The 21,657-nt window shown below is 42.9% G+C and overlaps 1 protein-coding gene across 2 annotated transcripts in view; it reads left to right on the top strand.

Moving 5' to 3' along the window:
- Positions 1-3,774: 3,774 nt before the first annotated feature.
- The window catches only part of IL13RA1 (interleukin 13 receptor subunit alpha 1), a 91,759-nt gene continuing 73,876 nt past the window's right edge, over positions 3,775-21,657 (top strand). The window contains exons 1-3 of one of the 2 annotated variants that reach the window (XM_056125845.1): positions 3,775-3,948; positions 13,343-13,482; positions 18,533-18,671. In XM_056125845.1, coding sequence (XP_055981820.1) covers positions 3,876-3,948; positions 13,343-13,482; positions 18,533-18,671 — 352 coding nt within the window. In that variant the 5' untranslated portion in view covers positions 3,775-3,875. The remainder of the gene's footprint in view (positions 3,949-13,342; positions 13,483-18,532; positions 18,672-21,657) is intronic. The other variant, XM_056125844.1, reaches the window with a different exon arrangement.

The raw sequence follows: 21,657 nt of genomic DNA, 5'->3' as shown, positions 1-21,657 counted from the left end.
CTCTGAATCCCACAAGTCATTATTCCAGCTCTCATGGTGGCCTCTCATATAGACTGCATCCATTCATTGGCAGGATTTGATTTATTTTCTAAATTTTATTAAATAATTGTTATTTTCAAACTTATTGATAGCTAAATTTTAGATACATAATGGTCTAGCACCAGTCCCATTAACAGTTTCCCCAAAATAAGAAAATGGCAGGTATCTCAATACTTGGTTACTTGAAACTCTATTATAAAGCTACAGTGCTCAAAACAGCATGAAATAAAGACAGGTTCTCTGAAAAAATTCATCAGAATTTAATATTAAAGGAGAGATTCCCAAATATATGGATAGTTAATTTTGTACAAAGGAGATGAGAACATGAAATAGAGTAAGGATAGCCTCCAACAAATGGTGCTGGGAAAACTGATACACACATGTAAAACTTATAGCTGGATCCATAGCCCACACACTACACAGAAGTAAATTCAAAGGTGATTAAAGACCTTTGAGACTTGACTGGAAACCTTAAAGTACACTGAAGAAAATAAGGCAGATACCTCCAATATTTGGACCTCAAAGGGGTCTTCAATTATATGATTCTACTGGCAAAGGCAACAGGATAAAACATAAACAAGTAGGACTACATCAATTTGAAGAGGTTCTACGTGGTCAAAGAAACACAGGCCAAAACCAAAAGACAGCTAACTAAGACCATTCTTAGTGATACTCTGTCCAGAAGTGTGGGCCTGATGACTCAGTGCTTGGAGGAACACCAGAGACAAACTCTGCAGTGCTGGGGGTGGGGACGATATGGTGCTGTGGTTGGAAATTAGGGTCATAATCATGCTAGGCCTGTGTTCTATCACTAGAGCTGTCTCCTGTCTCAGGACCTGCTTTAAATGTGTGTCTCCCACAGTTCCTGGAAAGACAACAAGTATTTATTGATTGTAACAGCCTTATTTCCAAATGTAGAGCCTTTGTTTTGAATGATTAAACATCCCCATGCCCTTAGCTCTAGATAGGGGTATAATCAACATTCTAATAGCTCTGTTTTTTTGCATATGATTTTAATTGTGTAGCATGTTGGCTTACTTGAATCAAAATGCACTTCCAAAAAATTCTACACTTCAGTGAGTGGGTCTCCTCATCCATCCAAATAGGACTATTTTTGAGGGATGACAGGGTCATGTCCCCTTTCAATCATGTCTATGACTTAATCCTAGATATCTGTTATATGTGACATTATTTAGCAAAAGGGCCTTTGAAGAAAACAAGAAAGATGGCTCAAAGTCCTAGTGAACAGGTTTTGATTGTGGGAGAACTTTGATGCCCCAAACCTCACGGTTCCTTGAGTATTGCTGGGAGCTACCCCACAAGTCCCCCAGTCACAAGGAGTCTCTGAACATGAAGAAACAACCTGAAAAAGTGACTTTGTAGATATGGTTAAACAAAAAAAAGTTGAGATGGCGAGATTATCATGGTTTATCTATTAGGTCCAATTTCATCCCAAGGGTCTTTACAAGTTAAAAAGGACAAAGTCACAGAAGGTGATGTTACAAGGAAAGCAGAGATCTAAGTGGTGCAACCACAAACCAAGTTATATAAGCAGGGTCTAGAAGCTGGGAAAAGCAAGGAAATCTGCAGGGACACAGCTCTGCCCACTCCCCAATTTTAGGTCAGTGAGACTTTGAACCTGCTTAAACGTATTAAAATCTTGTTCTTTTTATTTACTAAATTTAAAAGAATTGTTTTCAGCAGCCAAAACAATAGATTCCCTTTATCCCCCATTTCCAGCTTTATTGTCTCTCACAGTAATCCACTTTTCTGGATTCAGTGTGGCCCCTTTAGACTCATCCTCTATCCTTTATACAAAGAAAAAGGACAATGAGCTCCCATTTGACCCAGCAATACCACTTTGGGGACTATACCCTGTGTGCCCCAAAACACAGTATAAATGTCATCTGCACTCATATGCTCATTGCAGCACTATTCACAATAGCCATAATCTGGAAATAACCTGACTGCCTGAGAACAGATGCATAGATAAAGAAACTATGGCACATCTACGCAATAGAATAGTAGTCAACTGTTAGGAAAAATGAAATAATGAAATTTGCCTATAAGTGAATGGGCATGGAGACTACCATTCTGAGTGAAATGAGTCGGAGAGGGACAGATATAGAATGACTGCATTCATTTTTGGTATATATATATGAATATATATAAATATAGATGAAGACATATCCATGGCCAGGGAAAACAAGACCTGGAAGTACTGTTTAACGGTTGGAACTAACCACAAGTGTGTGTGTGGGGAGGCAGAGTGTAGGTAAGAGAAGGGACCAGGATGACAATAATGGCTAGAAATGATCATGCTGTGTCGAAAGTAGAGTATGGACTGAACATGTTTGCCACTCAATGCCTCTTTTGCAGACCACAACACCCAAAAGGAGAGAGAGAACACAGGGGATTGCCCTGCCACAGAGACAGGGGGGATGGGGGGATGGGGGTGGGAGGGATATTATCCATGGTGGTGGAAAATGGGCACTGGTGGAGGGATGGGTATCTGATCATTGTATAATTGAAACCAAAGCACAAAAAATTGTAAATCTACAACTTTAAAAAAATAAAATAAAATAAAGGGGGAAAAAAAAAAGAAATGATCATGCTGGACAAGAACTGAGTGTTAAAAGTAGGTAAAGGGATATAAAAATCACAATGCCCAAAAGAAGATTGAGAGAGAGGAAGAGAGAGAGAGAGAGGAGAGAGAGAGAGAGAAAGAGAGGGAGAGAGAGAGAGAGAGAGAGAGAGAGAGAGAGAAGAAAAGTACTTGCCATAGAGGCAGTTTGGGGGTGGAAACTGGGGACACTGGTGCTAGGAAATGTACACTGGTGGAGGGATGGGTGTTGGAAAACTGTATGACTGAAACCTAATCAAACCATAAACCACTTTGTAAGGGTCTATCTCACAGTCATCCAATAATAAAATCTTTTTTAAAAAAAGAAATAGAAAGAAAAATAAATATATAGGAAATCGGTCATCTGTGTTTTGTGTATTGCTGAGCTTTTCGGCAGTGTTGGGAATCAAACCCAGGTCTCATGCAAGTCATACCTTTTGCTACTAAGTGATGCCCCACCCTACATATGTGCTTTCGAAACCTCAAGTATGTTGTATGGAACTTTCTTACTTTTGGAAGTGCGGTGCCATGCAATCCTGGCATGAGAAAAAAGTTTCCTCCACTTGATGCTTAATCCCAGGCTCAACACTACCTACTAGCTTTCAAAGTTATCTGTACACAAAAGAGAATCCCTTCAAGCCCTCTGACTTTTCAAGTCTCCCCAGTGAGTTAGGGTTGGATTTCTAAGCCTGGAGTCAGAGTTTCGGAAACAAGGACTCATAGGAAGTCGCGGTTCCAGATCCTAGGCCAAGGCTCTTTCCGTTGATGGCCCTGTCCCGATGCCCAGTAGGACACAGCCCTTGGTACTTTCGAGGCTCCGCAAATCAGGGCCCAGTTGCGTCGCGGACCAGGCGGGCAGCGCTGTGCCAAGGGCGGGGAGCTGGCGGCTGGCGATAGGGCAGGGCAAGGAAGTTCGGTTTGGCAGGAGCCTTGACTGGGGAGGGGCTGGGATGGCACAGTGGCTAGTGCAGGTGTCGTGGGGCGGGCTCTGGGAGGCGGCGGGTCAGGGGAGAGCCACGGGCGCCCCTCCCCTTGGCCCGAGCCCTGCAGCCGCTAGGGTTACCTGCGGCCGGTGGGCGGGGCGCGGCGGCCCTTCCCGTCTGCGCCGGCCCCCAGCCTACAGGGCGGTGGAGCCGGGAAGTGGGAGCCGGAGTTCGAGGAGGCGGAGACTGCCGAGGCTCCAGCCCGGCCGGCCTCCGAGGCGAGGGGCTGCATGGAGCGGCCCGGTAAACTTTTCGGGCTGTGGGCGCTGTTGCTCTGCGTTGGTGGTGGTGCCGCGTACCCCGGTGAGTACGACCCTTGGGTGCAACTGGGCAGTAGGTAGAGTGGTTGCGGAGGGCGCGGTCGAGTGGTTGCGGCTAGTCCGGGCGCCTCTGGGTCTCGGGCCGGCCGTGGCGGGGATGGGTGCTGGGAGCTGTTCTTCTGAGGGACGCCCCAGCCCTGGCGTTATCAAGTCCCGTGGCGGGTTCGAGGTAGGGGACCCGGGAGTTGCGGGGCTTTCCCGGATCTCGGACGGCGGGGGCTACATTAGACCAGAGGGACGATTACTAGTTGCCTCACTTCCTTTGCGCCGTAGGGAAGAGTCCAGGACTAGGGAACAAACGTACTCGCGGCGGCATCGGAAAGTGGAGGGTCTATATCCCAGTATCGCCTGGGAACCCAGGAAAAATCAGAGGATTAGGAGACAAGTGGGGATAGTCACAGAAGTCTGGGCGAGTAGGGAATGAGCGAGGACTCTGCCTGGAACAGCGCTGGTTATGTGGGGGGGGGGGGGGGAGGTGCGAATATAAAGGGAAACTAAAGATCGAAGTAGAAGGACGGATTAACCTTTAGATTTCCACCTCATTGTTTTTTTTTTTAATTTGCAAAAAAAAAATGGGCAAATTTTTGGAAAGAGATCGCTCATGTCTCTCATGTAGGGTAGTGAGAACTTAGAATTAATCAGCTAGAGCCACAATGAACAGTTTAGGGCTTCCTCACTGAGAGCTCCCACCCTGCACAGCTTTCTGGATATTTCAGGGAGTGGTGGGGGTGTGGAGGGGAGATAGTAGCACCAGAGTTTTTGGGTTCGGGGGTCACCTTGAAGCAAACACTGAAGTTTTGCTTATAGGCCCAAAATACTGTGTTTCAAACCGTCTTGAAATGTTCACTGGGGAACCTTGATTGCCTCTCTCTATTGATTCAGTCAGTGTATACTCTGTGCCAGAGTGTTCTTCTGACTGAGGATGCAGCGCTGAGCAAAACAGATGTGTTTCTCCCAGTGACACTTTCATGCTAGTCACTGTGTGTCCTGGAGAGCAGTAACATATATGTCAGATGGCACTGAGTACCATAGAGAATCAGGAAGGCAAGGAGGGGAGGGGTAAATATTGTGGGGTGGGAAAAGGTGGCATTTGAATTGACCTGTGTGAGGTTGGTCGTTTTCCATCAGTGATTTCTCAAGTGCTTGCCTTTTTTAGTACTTGCTTCCAACCTCAACCTGTACAGCATGGGTCTCCATGGTAAGGTGCCTGCTATTCTGTGGGGAAGAGCCTCTGGGGAAATAGCAGTCCAGTGAAGGGACTTGTGTCCAGTGTCTTCAGCTGTGGGTCACAACCCCATGTGGAGTTGCATAACTGATCGTGGGGGCGGGGAGAGGGGTGAAATGAGGGAGTTCCAAAAAAATTCGCAACAGTAACAGACTTAGGCAGGGAACAACCAAGAACATTTCAAAATCCACTCCAAAATGAATCTGAGATGTTTCTGGCAACCTTGCCAATGTTTCGTGTTTCATTTCTCACATAAAGGAGTTCCAAGTGGAAAAAAAGATTAAGAAGCCTGCTTCTAGGTCACACACTGGTCCATGACTTCTGATTGGCTCATGGTTACTCTAGCCCCCTCTCTCCTACACATGATTTCCCTCTGCCACCAGTCCCTCAGTACCTGAACCAATCTTGCAAACAATAAAGACAACCCTGAATGAATCATATTTGTTTCAGCAGTTCTTGGTAGCTCAGTTACTTGTTTACTTACCCATCCATGCCTTCTGATTGGCATATGGCACTCCAGCCCCCTCTCCCCCACATAGGCTCTCCCCGCTACTGCCATGCACCCGAACCAACAGCTACATTGCAGATAGTAACGACAACCGTCAGTGAACCATTTTTGTCACAGTGGTTCTTGGTAGCTCAGTTACTTGTTCACTTAGACTATAGGAACATTTCTCCCCTCCACTCCACTCCCCCATTAGAAACATCGATAGAGAAATGGAGAGATAGTACAGTGAGTGTGAAGGGCACTTGTCTTGCATGCCACCAACCCAGGTTCAATTCCTGGCACACATGGGGTCTTCTGAGCATCTCAAGGAATAATTTTTGAGCATAGAACCAGGAGTAAGCCATGAGCCAGGTGTGGCCCTAATATCAGAGTGACAGAGAGAGCAATATTAGTATAAATGCACTTGTGCATGGTTATGTGTAAAAGAAAAAGTCAAGGCAGTGGAGTTTTAGGGGTCCCATCGTTCCCAACTGTGGTAAATCGAACCCTGTCATGTTTCCCTCTTGTGTGTGGCAGTTTCCTTACCTGTCAAAAGAGGAGGTTAGACTCACACCCTTTAGTTCTTAGTTTTGGTAACCACCAGAGCCTAGTCTATGTAGGTTGCTAACCCATATGGTGGCATGTCTTAATAACAATCTGCATGTATATGGTGTTTACCCTTTGCTGGCAGTATCCAAAATGCTTTTTATGCCATACCGAGCAGTGTGCCAAGTGTGTGCTTGTGTGTTTGGGGGAGAGATGTTCCCAGCCCTGCACTGGGAGGGAGGTTGCTCCCAGAAGTCTCTGGGGAGTCAGCCAATGCTGGGATCCAGCCCAGGGCTCCTGCATATGCATTGTAGTCCTCTGAGCCATTTCTCCAGCTCCTCTTTTTTTTACATGTGCTATTTTATTTAATCTTTATACACACTTTACCCTGTAGGTACTGTTATTACTTAACAAGTAATGGTCTTGTTTTGTGGAAACAAATCTTTATGTTCTTGTTGGTTCAGTTCCAGGACAATGGATTGAAATAAGGCTCTATTTTTGTTTTTAGGTTATTTTTTCCTGTGTTTGTTTTGGGTGTGACACCTGGCTCTGTACTCAGGGGTTACCCCTGACAGTGCTTGGGAGACCATATGTGGTTCTGGGATTTGAACCACTGTTGCGGCAACAGACATATGCTAGCCTTAACCTTTGTATTATCTAGCTGGTACAAGGCCCTTTTTATACAGGGATTACCTGGGTATTAATGCCAGTTCAGTTCCAAGGCAATGAATTGAAGCAAATATCACCAATAAAACAAGTCACATGAAATTTTTGCTTTCGCAGTGTAAGAAGTTTGATTTCCCTTTTAGAAGTTACATTTACATTAGGCTGTAATCTGTTATGTGCAATCATATATGTTTGAAAAAGCAATGCAGAGTCTAGAGAGATAGCACAGAATTAAGGCACTTATCTTGCATGCAGCTGACTCTGGTTTGAACCTCTGGCACAAAATAGGGTCTCCCATACACTACCAAGGATGACTTCTGTGCACAGAGCCAGAAGTAGCCCAAGATCACTATTGGGTGTGGCCCAACCTGTGCCTTTCACACCCCTGCAAATCAAACAACAATGTATAGCTCTTTATAAAAGGCAACACAGAGACACTGAACAAGTGCCTTCTGTTGCAAAAATGCTTCTGAGGCCGATGAGATAGTACAGCAGGTTTGGTGCTTGGCTTGCATGTGTCAAATCTGGATTTAATCCCAGAGTACCCCATATATCGATTTGCTCCAGCGGGCCCAGTAACATCTCCATCGTGAGACTTGTTGTTACTGTGTTTGGCATATCGAATACATCACGGGCAGCTTGCCAGGCTCTGCCGTTAGGGCGAGATACTCTCGGTAGCTTGCCGGACTCTCCGAGACGGGTGGAGGAATCGAACTCGGGCCGGCCATATTGGCTGGGTGCAAGGCAAACGCCCTACCCGCTGTTCTATCTCTCCAGCTGGAGAGATATAGGGCTGGAGCGATAGCACAGCGGTAGGGCGTTTGCCTTGCACGCAGCCAACATGGCCGACCCGAGTTCGATTCCTCCACCCCTCTCGGAGAGCCCAGCAAGCTACCGAGAGTATCTCGCCCGCATGGCAGAGCCTGGCAAGCTGCCCGTGACGTATTCGATATGCCAAACACAGTAACAACAAGTCTCATGATGGAGACGTTACTGGGCCTGCTCGAGCAAATCGATGAACAACGGGAGGACCGGGGCCGGGACCCCATATAACTCCCCAAGTTTCCCCTTCCCCAAGGAATGATCCCCAAGTGCAGAACCAGGACTAAGCTCTCAACACACACACACACACACACACACACACACACACACACAATTCTACCAAAAACCAAAACAGTGATTCTGATGGAGTTGCTCAACTCCAGGTTGCCACAAGCTTGTAATTCACAGTCATAATATTTGCAGAGCGAAGTCAAGTGAAGTGCACTCAAAGGAGGCACGCACATATGAGGAAGCAAAGGCACAGGAAGGCTAAGAGCCCTTTGGTAGTCTCTTGGCTAGTATAGTAGAAAGCCAGGCTTTGACTGGAGAAAGAGGTAGGCATTTCACAGGGAAGATCCAGCTGGAATATGTGAAAGCATGTATAGACCATTTGTTAGACAAGAAAAGATTATGTGGTGGACTGTGTGGTCGAAATGATAGATACTGTAGGTGTGTGGGCAAGACAAGAAAATCAGGGGCTGGTAGCATGGTAGAAGAGGTCAAACTCATCAATTTGAGTAGGTAAAGGAGTACTTCCTAGTGGTGTGTGTGTGTGTGTGTGAGAGAGAGAGAGAGAGAGAGAGAGAGAGAGAGAGAGAGAGAGAGAATTGCAGCAGTAGAGACACCCAGGCTTGACCATGATAATGCTCCACTGTTGTTGATAGGGAGCTCTGCTTGGCAGCAGGGTGTACTTGGCAAAAGTAGTTGGGGTAGAAGTGCTCTTAGAGGAACTGAGGGGGCTACATGAGGTGGTAAATTGACCCAGAGGAGAGGGAAGCGTGGTGACTTAAGCCATCACCAGTGGGAGAAAGGCAGTGAACATCACAGAAATCTAGGCTTGACGCTCTTGAGTGGGAACTCTTGGTGGGATAGCTGTGTTGTGAACCCTTCTTTATCCAGAGCCATAGTTTATAGGTGTCTATCTGCTTCGTGAAACGCAGAGTATCTGAGTGTAGTGGGGGTGATGATGAGGATGTTGTAAATCAAAATGGAGACGAAAGTGAATGGTTGATGGAAGGAAAGCAGATGGCTGACTCATATATGACTCTTGTGGTTTCCTTAACTTTTCCAAAAATCTCTGTGCATCTGCCAGATCCTGTGGTTGAAGGGGAGCGATGCAAGACTATTACCTAAGCTAAGCAGAGTGCCTTATTTTTAGCAGAGTACTGATGTTGTTAATGCCCAATTAGAAGAGGATGTGGTGCCAGATCAGGTCTTCTTATAACCCACTTGCCACTCCTTTTTTCCTGAAATTTTAATGTCACTATCGATATATAAAATAGACAAATCCAACATGTGCTGATAATAAACCGTGAAGAAATTTATTGTGAAACAAATTTTCTTGTTTGAAATTTTGGGCCATACCCAACAGAGCTCAGGGGCTGTTGCCAGTTTGATGATCAGGGGTCACTCCTAGTGATACTTAGGGGACCATGTAGTTCTAGTGATTGAAGCTGAGGCTCCCAAATACTAATCAAGAAAGCAAACTTGTTGCTCTCTCTCCCCTGCCCTTAAAACAAATTGTAAGAAATTTATATGACCCCCACATAGGGTAACAACTCACAATTTAAGAAGCTAGCTGCTAGGTGACTACTTAGGCTTATTCAACTGGATTTTTTTTATTTTGTTCTTTGTTTGTTTTTTGGGCCACACCCAGCTATGCTCAGGGCTTACACCTGGCTCTGTGCTCAGGAATAAGTCATAACATACATTGTGGAAATGTATGGGGTGCCAGGAATCCAGCCAGGTCTGCTGTATACAAGGCAAGAACCTTTATATTTTGTATTATCTCTCTGGTCCCTTATTCAATGTTTTAAGTCTTGTTGGGGGAATTAATTGAGTTCTTTTCCCCTTTCTGAAGTGAGAAAGGGTTTATATTAGGGGAACAAATGGATTGCAGTTTGTTTGTGGGCCATATATGGAGATACTCAGGAGCTGCTTCTGACTAGGTGCTTGGAGTTGTCTGGGCAGTGCTGGGGAAGAGGGTCCTGTGGTGTCAGGGATTGAACCAGGGAATCAAACCAGAAGCTTCCATTTCCAAAACGAGCACTCATCCTGTGCAGCTATCACTCCAGCCAAGTGGAATTTGGGGGCTCAGTTATAAAGGACTGGTGGGTAGGGGTGGCGGGAAGGAAACTGGGGACATTGGTGGTGGGAAATATACACTGGTGGAGGGGTACGTGTTGGAACATTGTATGACTGAAACCTAACCATGAACAGCTTTGTAACTGTAGATCTCACAGTGATTCGACAAAAATAAGCAAAATTTTAAAAAGTAAAATAAAATTATGAAAAGGATGATTTCATATATATATTGCAAATTATGTAAAAGATCTGGTACATTCCAAATTGTTGGTAGAGAATATAAAATAAAACTCAATGTAACAGTGGTTTTTGAAGTAATGAATAATAATTAAGTTAATAAATCACTTAATAAAATTGGACAGACTTGGTTTTTAAAATTCTCTTAATAAGGTTTTCTTATTTGTTTGGGAGCCACACCCATTAAATTTTAGGGGATACTCCCAGCTCAGTAATCTGGGATCACCCCTGGCAGTGTTTGGAGACCATGGCTGAGGGGATCAAACATGTTATTCCAGAATGCAAAGAATATGCTCCAGCCCTCTTAGTATTATTTTGAAGTGTATACGGTAGGGCATTCGCCTTGCGCACAGCCAGCCTGGCCGAGCCAGGTTCGATTCCTCTGCCCCTCTTGGAGAGCCTGGCAAGCTACCGAGAGTATTCAATATGCCAAACACAGTAACAAGAAGTCTCACAATGGAGACTTTACTGGGCCCGCTCGAGCAAATCGATGAACAATGGGAGGACAGTGTACAGTGACAGTGTATACATATATACATGTACATGTATAATATTTAATATCTATTTTTGAGGGGCTTCCCATGTAAGTGCTCAAGGGACTCGAGGTCTACTCCCAGTTATCCTCAGCTAACTTGACTCATCAATGCTCAGGCCCAGTGATGTGGTACTGCTCATGCACTGCCACACCTGATGGTACTTGGGGGTCTTTAGGGAATTCAACTGGTAATTCTTGGGGGTTCATGTCATTCCACGGGTTGAACTCAGGTTCTTGTGTGTATAAGCCATGTTTTCCCGACCCTGAGCAATATCCACATTCTCAAATTTTTAATGCAATACTGAGGGTTGAACCCAGAACCTCACATGCAAGGCATGAGCTCCACCACTAAGTCAAATGAAAAAGATGCTAATGCATAGAAAAGTTGCAAGGATAGGCTATACTAGGGTTTCTTAAACCTTTTCCAATTTCACCATCTTTTTTGCCCAAGAAATAAAAACTAATTTCTTGGGTAAAATTAAAATGGATAGACGCTGCCAGAAACAATTCATATCTATTATGCGGTTAATTTTGGATTAATTTTTTTTTCACCTTTCAGAAACGTTTTACAGTGGCCACTTGTTTCTGGAGCCCCACAATCAGTTACACAACTTATATGGGGTCATAACCCACAGTTTAAGAAGCTAGGGGCTAGATGATTCTTTTTTTCTTTTTTTCTTTTTTAAAATTTTTATTAGTGAAACACTATGAGGTGCAGTTGTAGACTTACAAATTTTTGTGCTTGGGTTTCAGTTATACAATGATTGAGTACCCATCCCTCCACCGGTGCCCATTCCCCACCTCCAATGCTCCCAGCATCCCTCCCACCCACCCCCCCATCCCACCCCACCCCTGTGGCAGGGCATTCCCTTTTGTTCTCTCTCTCCTTTTGGGTGCTGTGGTTTGCAAAAGAGACATTGAGTGGCAATCATGTTCAGTCTATAGCCTATTTTCAGTATGCATCTCTCATCCTGGGAGGGTCCTCCCAACCCCCTTTACTTGGTGCACCCCTCTCTATATGAGCTGCCTTCTCCCTTAGCATGTGCGGCTGGCCTCTAAGCCATAGAGTGAACCTCCTGGTACTTATCTCGGCTATTCTTGGTTGTTAGTCTCCCAATTTGTTACTTTATGAATGCAATCTTTCTATGTCTGTCCCAATCTTTCTGACTCATTTCGCTTAGCATGATACTTTCCATGTACTACCACTTGTATGTAAATTTCATGACTTCATCTTTTCTAACAGCTGCATAGTACTCCATTTTGTAGATGTATCAAAGTTTCTTTAACCAGTCATCAGTTCTCGGGCACTCGAGTTTTTTCCAGATTCTGGCTATTGTGAACAGTGCATCAATGAACATAGAAGTGCGGATGTCATTTTGACTGTATTTTTTTGCCTCGCCGGGATATATTCCCAGGAGTGGTATTGCTGGGTCAAATGGGAGCTCAATTTCTAGTTTTTTGAGAATCGTCCTTACTGTTTTCCAAAAGGGCTGAACCAGTCGCCATTCCCACCAGCAGTGAAGGAGAGTACCTTTCTCACCACATCCATGCCAACACCAGTTGCTTTTGTTCTTTTGGATGTGGGCCAGTCTCTGTGCTGTGAGATGATATCTCATTGTTGTTTTGATCTGCATCTCCCTGATGATGATTGATCTAGAGTAGATGATTCTTATGTAGCCCTTACCATGTTTCTGGGGGATGGTTTTGGCAGCTCTGCCTTCAGTAGTTCTCAGCAGAATTTGAAATGAAGTTTTCTCCCTGCACTCATTTTTGTATTTCTATTTGGCAGAAATACTACGACTTCTTTCCCTGATCTTAGAAGTGGGTCCAAAATAATAGTCAGTACATATTTGGCAGAGAGTGATGGGGTTTCTTCATATGAAACACATTTTTAAGACACTGGTTCACTGGTTTCTCATTTTTTCTTTCCCTTCTGATTAGTCAGAGCTACAGTTCCAGCTGTTTAGTGTAAGACCTCAGGGGAACCTCAGGGCTGTCGAATCTGTCTCAGTACTTCTATGGAAAAGTTGTAAAAACAATGGCTTGGTCTTATTACCAAGCCCAATTAAAGATGATCTGATACAACTCACTCAGAGAACTGCTCAGACAGAAGTGTTCATTGTATTGAGGGAGAGACGTATTACAAGTGTAAGAACCCCAGATTTCTTCATGAAGAAAATATAGGTATTGAAGGTTCCACCCTCTCTAGGTTCCTAGTGGAGGAAGGAGTTAAGAGTGTGGCTGTGGAGTTTGGGAATAAGAGTTCAAAACACTGGAGGGCATGTTTTGTATGTTGGAGTTTGGGTTCCATCCCTAGCATTGCATGGTTTCATCAAGCCAGAAACAATACCCCAAAGAAAAGAATGTGATTGTGGAGCCACTATTTCTGGGTTTGTAGCCAGCTCTGTGTTTTCCCAGCTACGGGCTGTGGAGTAAGTGACTCAGCATCCCCAGACCTCATTGATAAATCAATGCAGGATATTATTGGCACATGAAATAAGCTATGAAACAATGTATGATACTGGTAAATTTATTTCTTTGCTTGATTGGAACAGAAACTCAACCACCTGTGACAAATTTGAGTGTTTCTGTGGAAAATCTCTGCACAGTCATTTGGACATGGAATCCTCCTGAGGGAGCCAGCCCGAATTGTAGTCTGCGATATATTACTCATTTTAGCAACAAACAGGATAAGGTAAGTTTCTGGAAGATACTGGTTTGGTGGGGTCAGGTTACTACCAGGAATTAGAAACAAGAAAAACTTAAACTCTAATCTTACTTTAAAGTGGGACTGGTATGGGTTGTGCCACCATTGAGTTGGGACAATTGTGAAGGTACAGTAGGAAAAATGGAATTTTTGTAAAAATTTGCTGATTTATTGAGACACAAATGCAATTGAGATTGATGGGCAATAACTGAACCAATTTTAATTATTATTAAAATTAATTCCTGTGTTCTTGCTTATCATCTTGTACCTCTATGATGCTTTCAGTTTCTCAGGGAATTTTCATTTACCACGTTGCTTACAATGCAAAAGCCATGTGATGGCAAAGTAAGTGGCTAGATGGAAAATGAAGAAAAAATTGCTGGTGGCACATGACAGGTGGGGTTGACTAGAAAGCTTTCTGATGCCTGGGAAAAATAAGGGGATTTCTTTTTTTTGTTTTAGTTAGGATATCTATTTTATTTTATTTATTTTATTTTTTTCCTTAAATTTTTATTAGTGAAACACCATGAGGTACAGTTGTAGACTTACAAATTTTTGTGCTTGGGTTTCAGTTATACAATGATCGAATACCCATCCCTCCACTAGTGCCCATTCTCCACCACCACCAGTCCCAGTATCCCTCCCATTCCCCTTCCCCCCATCCCACCCTACCATTGTGGCAGGGCACTCAATAAGGGGATTTCTTAACCTCTCCATTCAGATGCAGTCAATTGATGGAAGCAAAATTTTGCTAACAGAATTGGGTAATTTTGGGTTTATTTATAATAATACTACTCAAAAGTATTTTCTCTTGGGTTTTCTTGGTTTGGGACTCCTCCTAATTGGCATGTTCTTCAAAACCTCCGACAAACTTTAATTTATATCTTTATATATAAATATTTAGTATATATCTATATATGATATAGATACATATACTAAATATACTATACTAGATATATAAATATCTAGTGTTTATATCTTTATATAATATATATTTATATGTAAGTGTGTATATGGGATGGCACAATGTTTGTGATTCACTTTATGTAGGAATTTAGGAGACAGAATGAGAAGTAGTTATTAGTGATGATACTGTGAATTGTAAAACCACTATGTTGAAGCTACTTTGGTGCCAAGGAGAGTCTCAGGAATTGGATTATAGTTGATAAGTCACTCTTTTTATGTTATTTATTTTGTTAATGTTTGGGGGCTACTGAGTTACATCACTGGCTCTTGGCAGCCTGGTTTCTTTCCTGCAGAAGGAAGATTTCTAATTTACCTACTTTGCTACTTTCTTACAGAAATATTTATTTTTTTCACCAAAAGTGGAATTTATGAATTTATTTTCTGATAATTATTTTTGCCATTCTTTTTTTGATAGTTACAAGCTTTAATGTTTGGGTTACAGTCACACAATGACAAAACACCCATCCCTCCACCAGTGCACATTCCCCACCACCAAGATCCCCGGTATATCTGCCCTCCTTTCCCACCTTCCCCCTGCCTCCATGGCAGACATTATTCCCCATAATCTCTCTCTACTTTTGGCCATTATGGTTTGCAATACAGACAGTGAGAGGTTATCATGTTTGGTCCTTTATCTACTTTCTGCACACATCTCCCAGCCCCACCGATTCCTACAGCCATCATTTTCTTAGTGACCCCTTATCTATTCCAGCTACCTTCTCCCCTTTGCTCATGAGGCAGGCTTCCAACTATGCATCAGTCTACCTGTCCCATGTATCTATTATCCTTAGGTGTCAGCCTCATGTTATGTTGTTTTGTACTCCACAAATGAGTGCAGTCCTTCTATGTTTGTCCCTCTTTTTCTGACCCATTTCACTTAGCATGATCCTTTCCATGTCTATCCATTTATAGGCAAACTTCATGACTTCAACTCTCCTGACAGCTGCATAGTATTCCATTGTGTAAATGTACCAAAATTTCTTTACCAGTCATCTGTTCTAGGGCACATGGGTTGTTTCCAGATTTTGGCTATTGTGATCAGTGCTACAATGAACATACAGGTACAGATGTCATTTCTACTGTGCTTTTTTGCATCCTCGGGATATATTCCCAGAAGTGGTATTGCAGGATCATATGGAAGCTCAATTTCTAGTTTTTGAAGGACTTTCCATATTGTTTTCCAGAAAGGTTGGACTAGTGGGCATTCCCACCAACAGTGAAAGAGTGTCCCTTTTCCCCCACATCCACGCCAGCACTGGTTGCTTTTGTTCTTTTGAATGTGTGCCAGTCTCCTTACAGAGGTATCTTATTGTTTAGGTGTTACTTGTTAAGGAGCTGAGGCTTAGAACAGAGGATTCTAAATGCAGAAACTTTCTATACCTCTAGCCATGAAGCCAGTTCCTCTTTTCACATGGCTGGCTTCCTCTCTTCCTAAGGAGGGGCCTTAGGCATTTGGAATCTTAGTGGTTGCTTTTCTGAATTCACTCTGCCTTGAAATTCCAGGAAGTAGTTTGATTAAATGGTACTAGTCTGCATAGTCACAGTTCCTTCTAGAAGTTTCTGTCAAGATCTACATACAGGTGGTCTCAACAGGTGATGCCATATAATCTAAGTATGTAGCAAGCCTTTGGGGTTTGTGCGATTACACTATGGTGTTGACATAGCTATGAATTTCTTAGCACATATCTTTTTTGTTAAGCAACCCAAAATTTGTCTCATTGAAACCCTGAGAACACATCACCTCTTTTCCCCTATTAAGTTCCATTTCATTTATTTGTCAACCACATTCAAGGATTAGGCTGGTAGACAGGTCAGTACTCAAGATGTGGGGCTAATTCCTCAGTTCCTTTCCCATGGGAACTCTTAACATTGGAACATTCTAGAAAGTCCACTGTCAGCAAAACTGATACGTTGTATAAGTGGTAACTGTTTGGAAAGCCCAAGACTGTGGGGGTTGCTTGGCAAGGAGTCAGGGATAGCTCAGGGAACTGCTGGATTGAAACAGGCCTGCAGCCTTTCTGAAGGTCAGCCCAGCTTATGTTCATTGTCTGGGAAGTGAAATCATCCCTCTAGAATTTTGCTCCTATTACTTCTAATTTGCTTCCAGGAATGACTTTTTCTTTTCAGAATGCTGTCTTGCCTGGTCCTATTCTCTTGGAAAGAGATGTTTTTCTCTGGTGTCTTGCTATGGCTCATTAATTGCTGCTTGGTTAGCTACCCCTTAATGGGCAATCTTCTGTTCTGGTTTGGGCTATATCTCCCAGTTGCCCCTTATGTTAAGCTGGCAGTAGACATGTGAAATGATCAAATAGTCTCTTAGCATAGAAGACAGAGGGGACCATTACAAATATTTCCTTTGTGACCATTGACACGTATTTAAAAGGAAATGCTCTGTTCAACTTGAGGCAGGAACTATTTATTACAAAACAGGAAACTTCTTGGAGCTCTGATTAAAAGCACCACTGATCTTAATCCAACTCTTGTCACCTCAGGAAATGTTCATTTCCTAAATTTACCAAAAACCCCTTTTGCTCTTCTTTATATATATATATTTTTTCCTATGGTTCTAGAAGGCTTTTCTGGTTTTCAGAAGCAGAATATGATATGCTCAGTATATCTACAAACCCTTTAAATATAAGTGTATTCGAAATGGTCCAAATGGTTAAATGGTATAGAGAAGTGTTTAATGACAAGTTTGTATAACCCTCCACTCTACCCGTCTTCTTCATTTTCTTGGAGGGATCAGGGTGACAGCATTTTAATACAATCCTTTTTACTTTGATCTTGAGAATATCTACTTGGAACTTAATTTTCATAATATTGTTTTGCTCAAAGTTGCTATTCAAGGAACTGGAATGATGGTATTGGGTAAGGAACTCGTTTTAAATGTGGCCAATCTTGGGTCCATCCCTGTTATAATATGTGGTTCCCCCAAGTGCCACCAGGAGTGAACCCTGAACGAAGAGCCAGGAGTAATCCCTGAACACTGCTTATAGCCTCAACCTCCCCGCCAACTTTCCCCAAATAGCTTTTCGAAGGCTGAGGAAATGGCCCAAGCACTGTGCCAGGAGTAACTCTGAGCCCTGTTCGGTGTGTATTGAGTATGTATTGTATCATCATACAAGAGAGCCTTTTGAAAGTTGATGTGCTAGCACAATAGGTTTTTAAGAAAATGCCATGATATCTCATTGTTGTTTTGATCTGTATCTCCCTGATGATTAATGATGAGCATGCTGAAAGTAGACTATAGATTGAACATGATTGCCACTCAATTCCTCTTTTGCAAACCACAGCACCCAAAAGGAGAGAGAGAACAAAAGGGAATGCGCTGCCACAGAGGCAGGGTGGGATAGGGGGGATGGGGGTGGGAGGGATACTGGGATCAGTGATGGTGGAGATTGGGCACTGGTGGAGGGATGGGTACTCAATCATTGTGTAACTGAAACCCAAGCACAAAAACTTGTAAGTCCACAGCTGTACCTCATGGTGTTTCACTAATAAAAATTTTAAAAAATTAAAAAAACAGAAAATGCCACAAATTTTTTCTCCAGGGGACACAATCTCAGTGCTTTGGGCTTACTCTCAGTGTGGTGCCAGGGGATACTCCCTGTACAATGTTTGGGGACCATGTAGTACTAGAATGGAATTAGGGCTCTTGCATACAAACCAGACACTCCCACCATTTTAGCCATCTTCCTTATATACTTCAAGTACAGGAATGGTCTTTTACCTGTACTAGGGTGCCTCACCAGTGACACACTGAAATCTGGTGTACAATTCCTTGTGGTAGGAAGGGAAGCCTGTCTAATGCGTCACTCGACATTTAGCAGCAGTATTCATGGCCTCTACCAGTTCAATTCCATTAGCAGCCCCTCTCACACTATGACAATTGAAATTACCCAGTGTGCCTGGAGGTGGTACAGCGGGATCATCTCAAGGTGAGAATTACCAGTCTGCATCAGCAGATAACTTGCCTTTATTTTTTACACATTTAGGTCTCCTCGTGACTTATTACTTAAATGTGTATCTGTGTGTTTGCTATAGCCTTGCCTTTTCCCATTTCTAACTTTAGAAAATTGCTCCCGAAACTCATCGTTCTATGGAAGTGCCCCTGAATGAGAAAATATGTCTGCAGGTGGGGTCACAGTGTGATAGCAATGAAAGCGAAAACCCGAGCATTTTAGTGGAAAAGTGCACCTTACCCCCTATAGGTAAGTTACTCCTGAAATTTATGTCTCTTGGTATATGTAATCTATGCCTTAATTGTTTGTGTGCTTTTATGATAAGTGGGCATTCAATTCTCAAACATGCCTTGAGTTGAATAGGTTCCAGACACTTGAAGAAGGTTCTGCCACATGCTGACATGTGGCAAGCACCTAAGGGGTACCCATACACCTTCAATAAATGCTAGTAGTCACAGGGTCATTTGTCACATAGTAATGGCAGATGTTGCTGAGAAATGCATCATTTTACACTTAAGTTCTCGCGGGGCTGGAGATACAGTACAGCAGGAGTAATGCACTTGCCTTGCATGTGGCCCACCTAAATTTGTTCTCTGGCATACTGTCGGATCTGCTGAGTACTACCAGTAGTGATACCTGAGAAGAGCCAGGGTTAAGCCTTGAATACTGCTGGGTATTACACAAACATAAAAAATTAAAAATCTTCCACCCCCAACATATAAACAAAAACCAAAAACCAAATAATGACTCAAAAGTACAGTTAAAGTGTGAGGTGTGGACCTCACAGAGTGAAATGACAGCAACCTAGATGATCTTACTGCTACAAACTCAGGCTATATGATGTAGCTCATTGGGTCTGCCATTGATCACAAGGCATATTTTCTACTCAGATGTCATGAAGTGACATGTAGCTATACAGCACCTAATAATTTGGAAAATGATATGTGCACGTACTCCTCCCCCAGGTTAAGCCTCACAAACTTTGCTGTCCTGTGCTGTCAAGAAGCCTTGTATTATCATCCTGATTCATTTGATGGGCAAGAGGGGAACTGAATGAGCTGAATAAGTCTTCAGAGTTTAGGTCCAATGTCTTGGAAATGTTAAAGTAGGGTACATAGTGATAGCAAAATATGTAGGGTACTTACCTTGTGCATAGCCCACTTAAGTTTGATTCTTGGCACCACATAGTGTCTCTTAAACCCTGCCAGGAGAGATTCCTGACTGAAGATGCGGGAGTAAGCCCTGAGTACTTCTAGGTGTCACCCCCCAAAGCAAAAATGGTGCTAAAATATCTTGGACACTGAATTACAGATCTGAGAGTGCTAGATTGGAGTAGAGCGAGTAGGCTGACTTGAAATAATACAGAAAGGAACATAGGTGGAGCATCTGGATCACATAGGAGGTTGCTAAGGGAGGTAATAGTATGCACTGGACCATAACTGTCAATCAACAAATACTAGGGAGATGAGTGTCAGGGCAGGAATGTCAGACCAGAGGTGACGGGGACAGGGTTGGGAGGTGATAGGCACTTAGGTGATTGAAAGTTGCAGTAACTTTGTACATCATTATTATAAACTTAAGCAATGTTTTAATCTTATTAGATAAACTATTATAAAAATTAAAAATATTTGTTTAAAATGCTAAAATTTTATCTTACTCCACTAGAGAGATTAGTTTGAGATATAAGATCTATTTAAGTAAAGATGCTAAGAAGGAATGTGGACCTGCTGGCCTAGCTCCAATTCAAGACTAGCTCAAGAAAAAACTTCCCTTGGGCCAATTTTTCTTTGGTACCCAATCCTTCCCTACTCATTCCTCAGTGTACTTCTTTTTTTGTCAAGTGTTCTTCTGGCTCTAATGTTATAGTTAGGGAGGAGCATGTGTTGAAAAAGAGCAAGGCTACTGGAACCCAGATATCAAATTTTTGACCTCAGCATTGCAAGCTGTGTGACCATAGACTCTTTCCTGTTCAGTTTTCTCATCTTTAAAATGAGGTTGAGGGTCAGGGATTAAGGCACTTGCCTTACATACGGCCAGTCACAGTTCCATTCTCAACACTGTTTAAGGTCCCCCAAACACTAGACTACTACTGAATATGTATATCGGAGTATCCCTCAACCAACACAGGGTATGGCAGAACTCCCCATCACTAAGTCACTAAGGACAAGAAAGATAGATCAATGGATTTAGCACATACTTTGCTTGTAGAAGGCCCAGGTTCATTCTCTGATACCATGTGATTCCCTGAGCATTGCTTAGTCCCTGAGCTCAGAGCCAGAAGTAATTATCTAACACTGCTTGGTATTACCCCTCCCCAACACACATAATGAACCTTCCTTCCATATAGGGATGATAATAATTTTCTTTTTTTGAGGAGTGGCCATACCTGGCAGTACTCAGACTTACTCCTGGCTTTGTACTAAGGGATCACCCCTACTGGGGCTTGAGGGAGAATATGGAGTGCCATGGATAGAACCCAGGTAAACCTCATGCAAGGCAATCACCCTTCTTGTACTATTGCTTCAGACTGGTAATTTTCTTTCTTGGAGTGCTGAATGCTTATTTCAGTTGGTGTATGAAAGGTACTTAGAATGATGTCTGGCCAAGAGGAAATGTAGGAAATGTATTCTTTGTTAGAATTCTGCTGTTCATCTCCTACCACTAAATCATAGTACTATATGATTGGTTATCTAGACTGTTCTCCCTTGCACTGAACAAATTGCTAAAAGTCATATTTGTACAGTTGGGGAAGTTGTACAACAAAGGAGGTGCTTGCTTTGCATACAGCTGACTTGGGGGTTAATTCCCATACCACATAAGGTCCCTTAAGCCCCACCAGCAGTGTTCCCTAGTGCAGATCCATGAGTAAACCCTGAACACAGCCAGGTATGGCCCAAATCAGAATAAAAAACAAAACAAAAATCCTGTCTCCCCTCTTCTCATGTCTTCAGGGGGTTAATTATTAATGTGGAAAAACCCCAAATTGAATTATGTCAATAAATGATTCATAAGGGCTCAGTCCCACCCCTTTGATACTGCCAAGGGATTATAGGTTTGCATTTTCTTTTATGTTTTTCTGTTTCCAGTTTGAAATTTCAGTGCTAACTAGTCACTTAAAAAAACTTTTATTGAATCACTGTGAGATAGACCCTTACAAAGCTGTTAATGATTAGATTTCAGTCATACAGTGTTTCAACACCCATCCCTCCACCAGTATACATTTTCCAGCACCAGT

Source organism: Sorex fumeus, unplaced genomic scaffold (assembly GCF_029834395.1).
Source record: "Sorex fumeus unplaced genomic scaffold, SorFum_2.1 ptg000058l, whole genome shotgun sequence".
In the NCBI taxonomy this organism is placed as follows: Eukaryota; Metazoa; Chordata; class Mammalia; order Eulipotyphla; family Soricidae; genus Sorex; species Sorex fumeus.
This window is presented reverse-complemented; position numbering and strand designations above follow the sequence as displayed.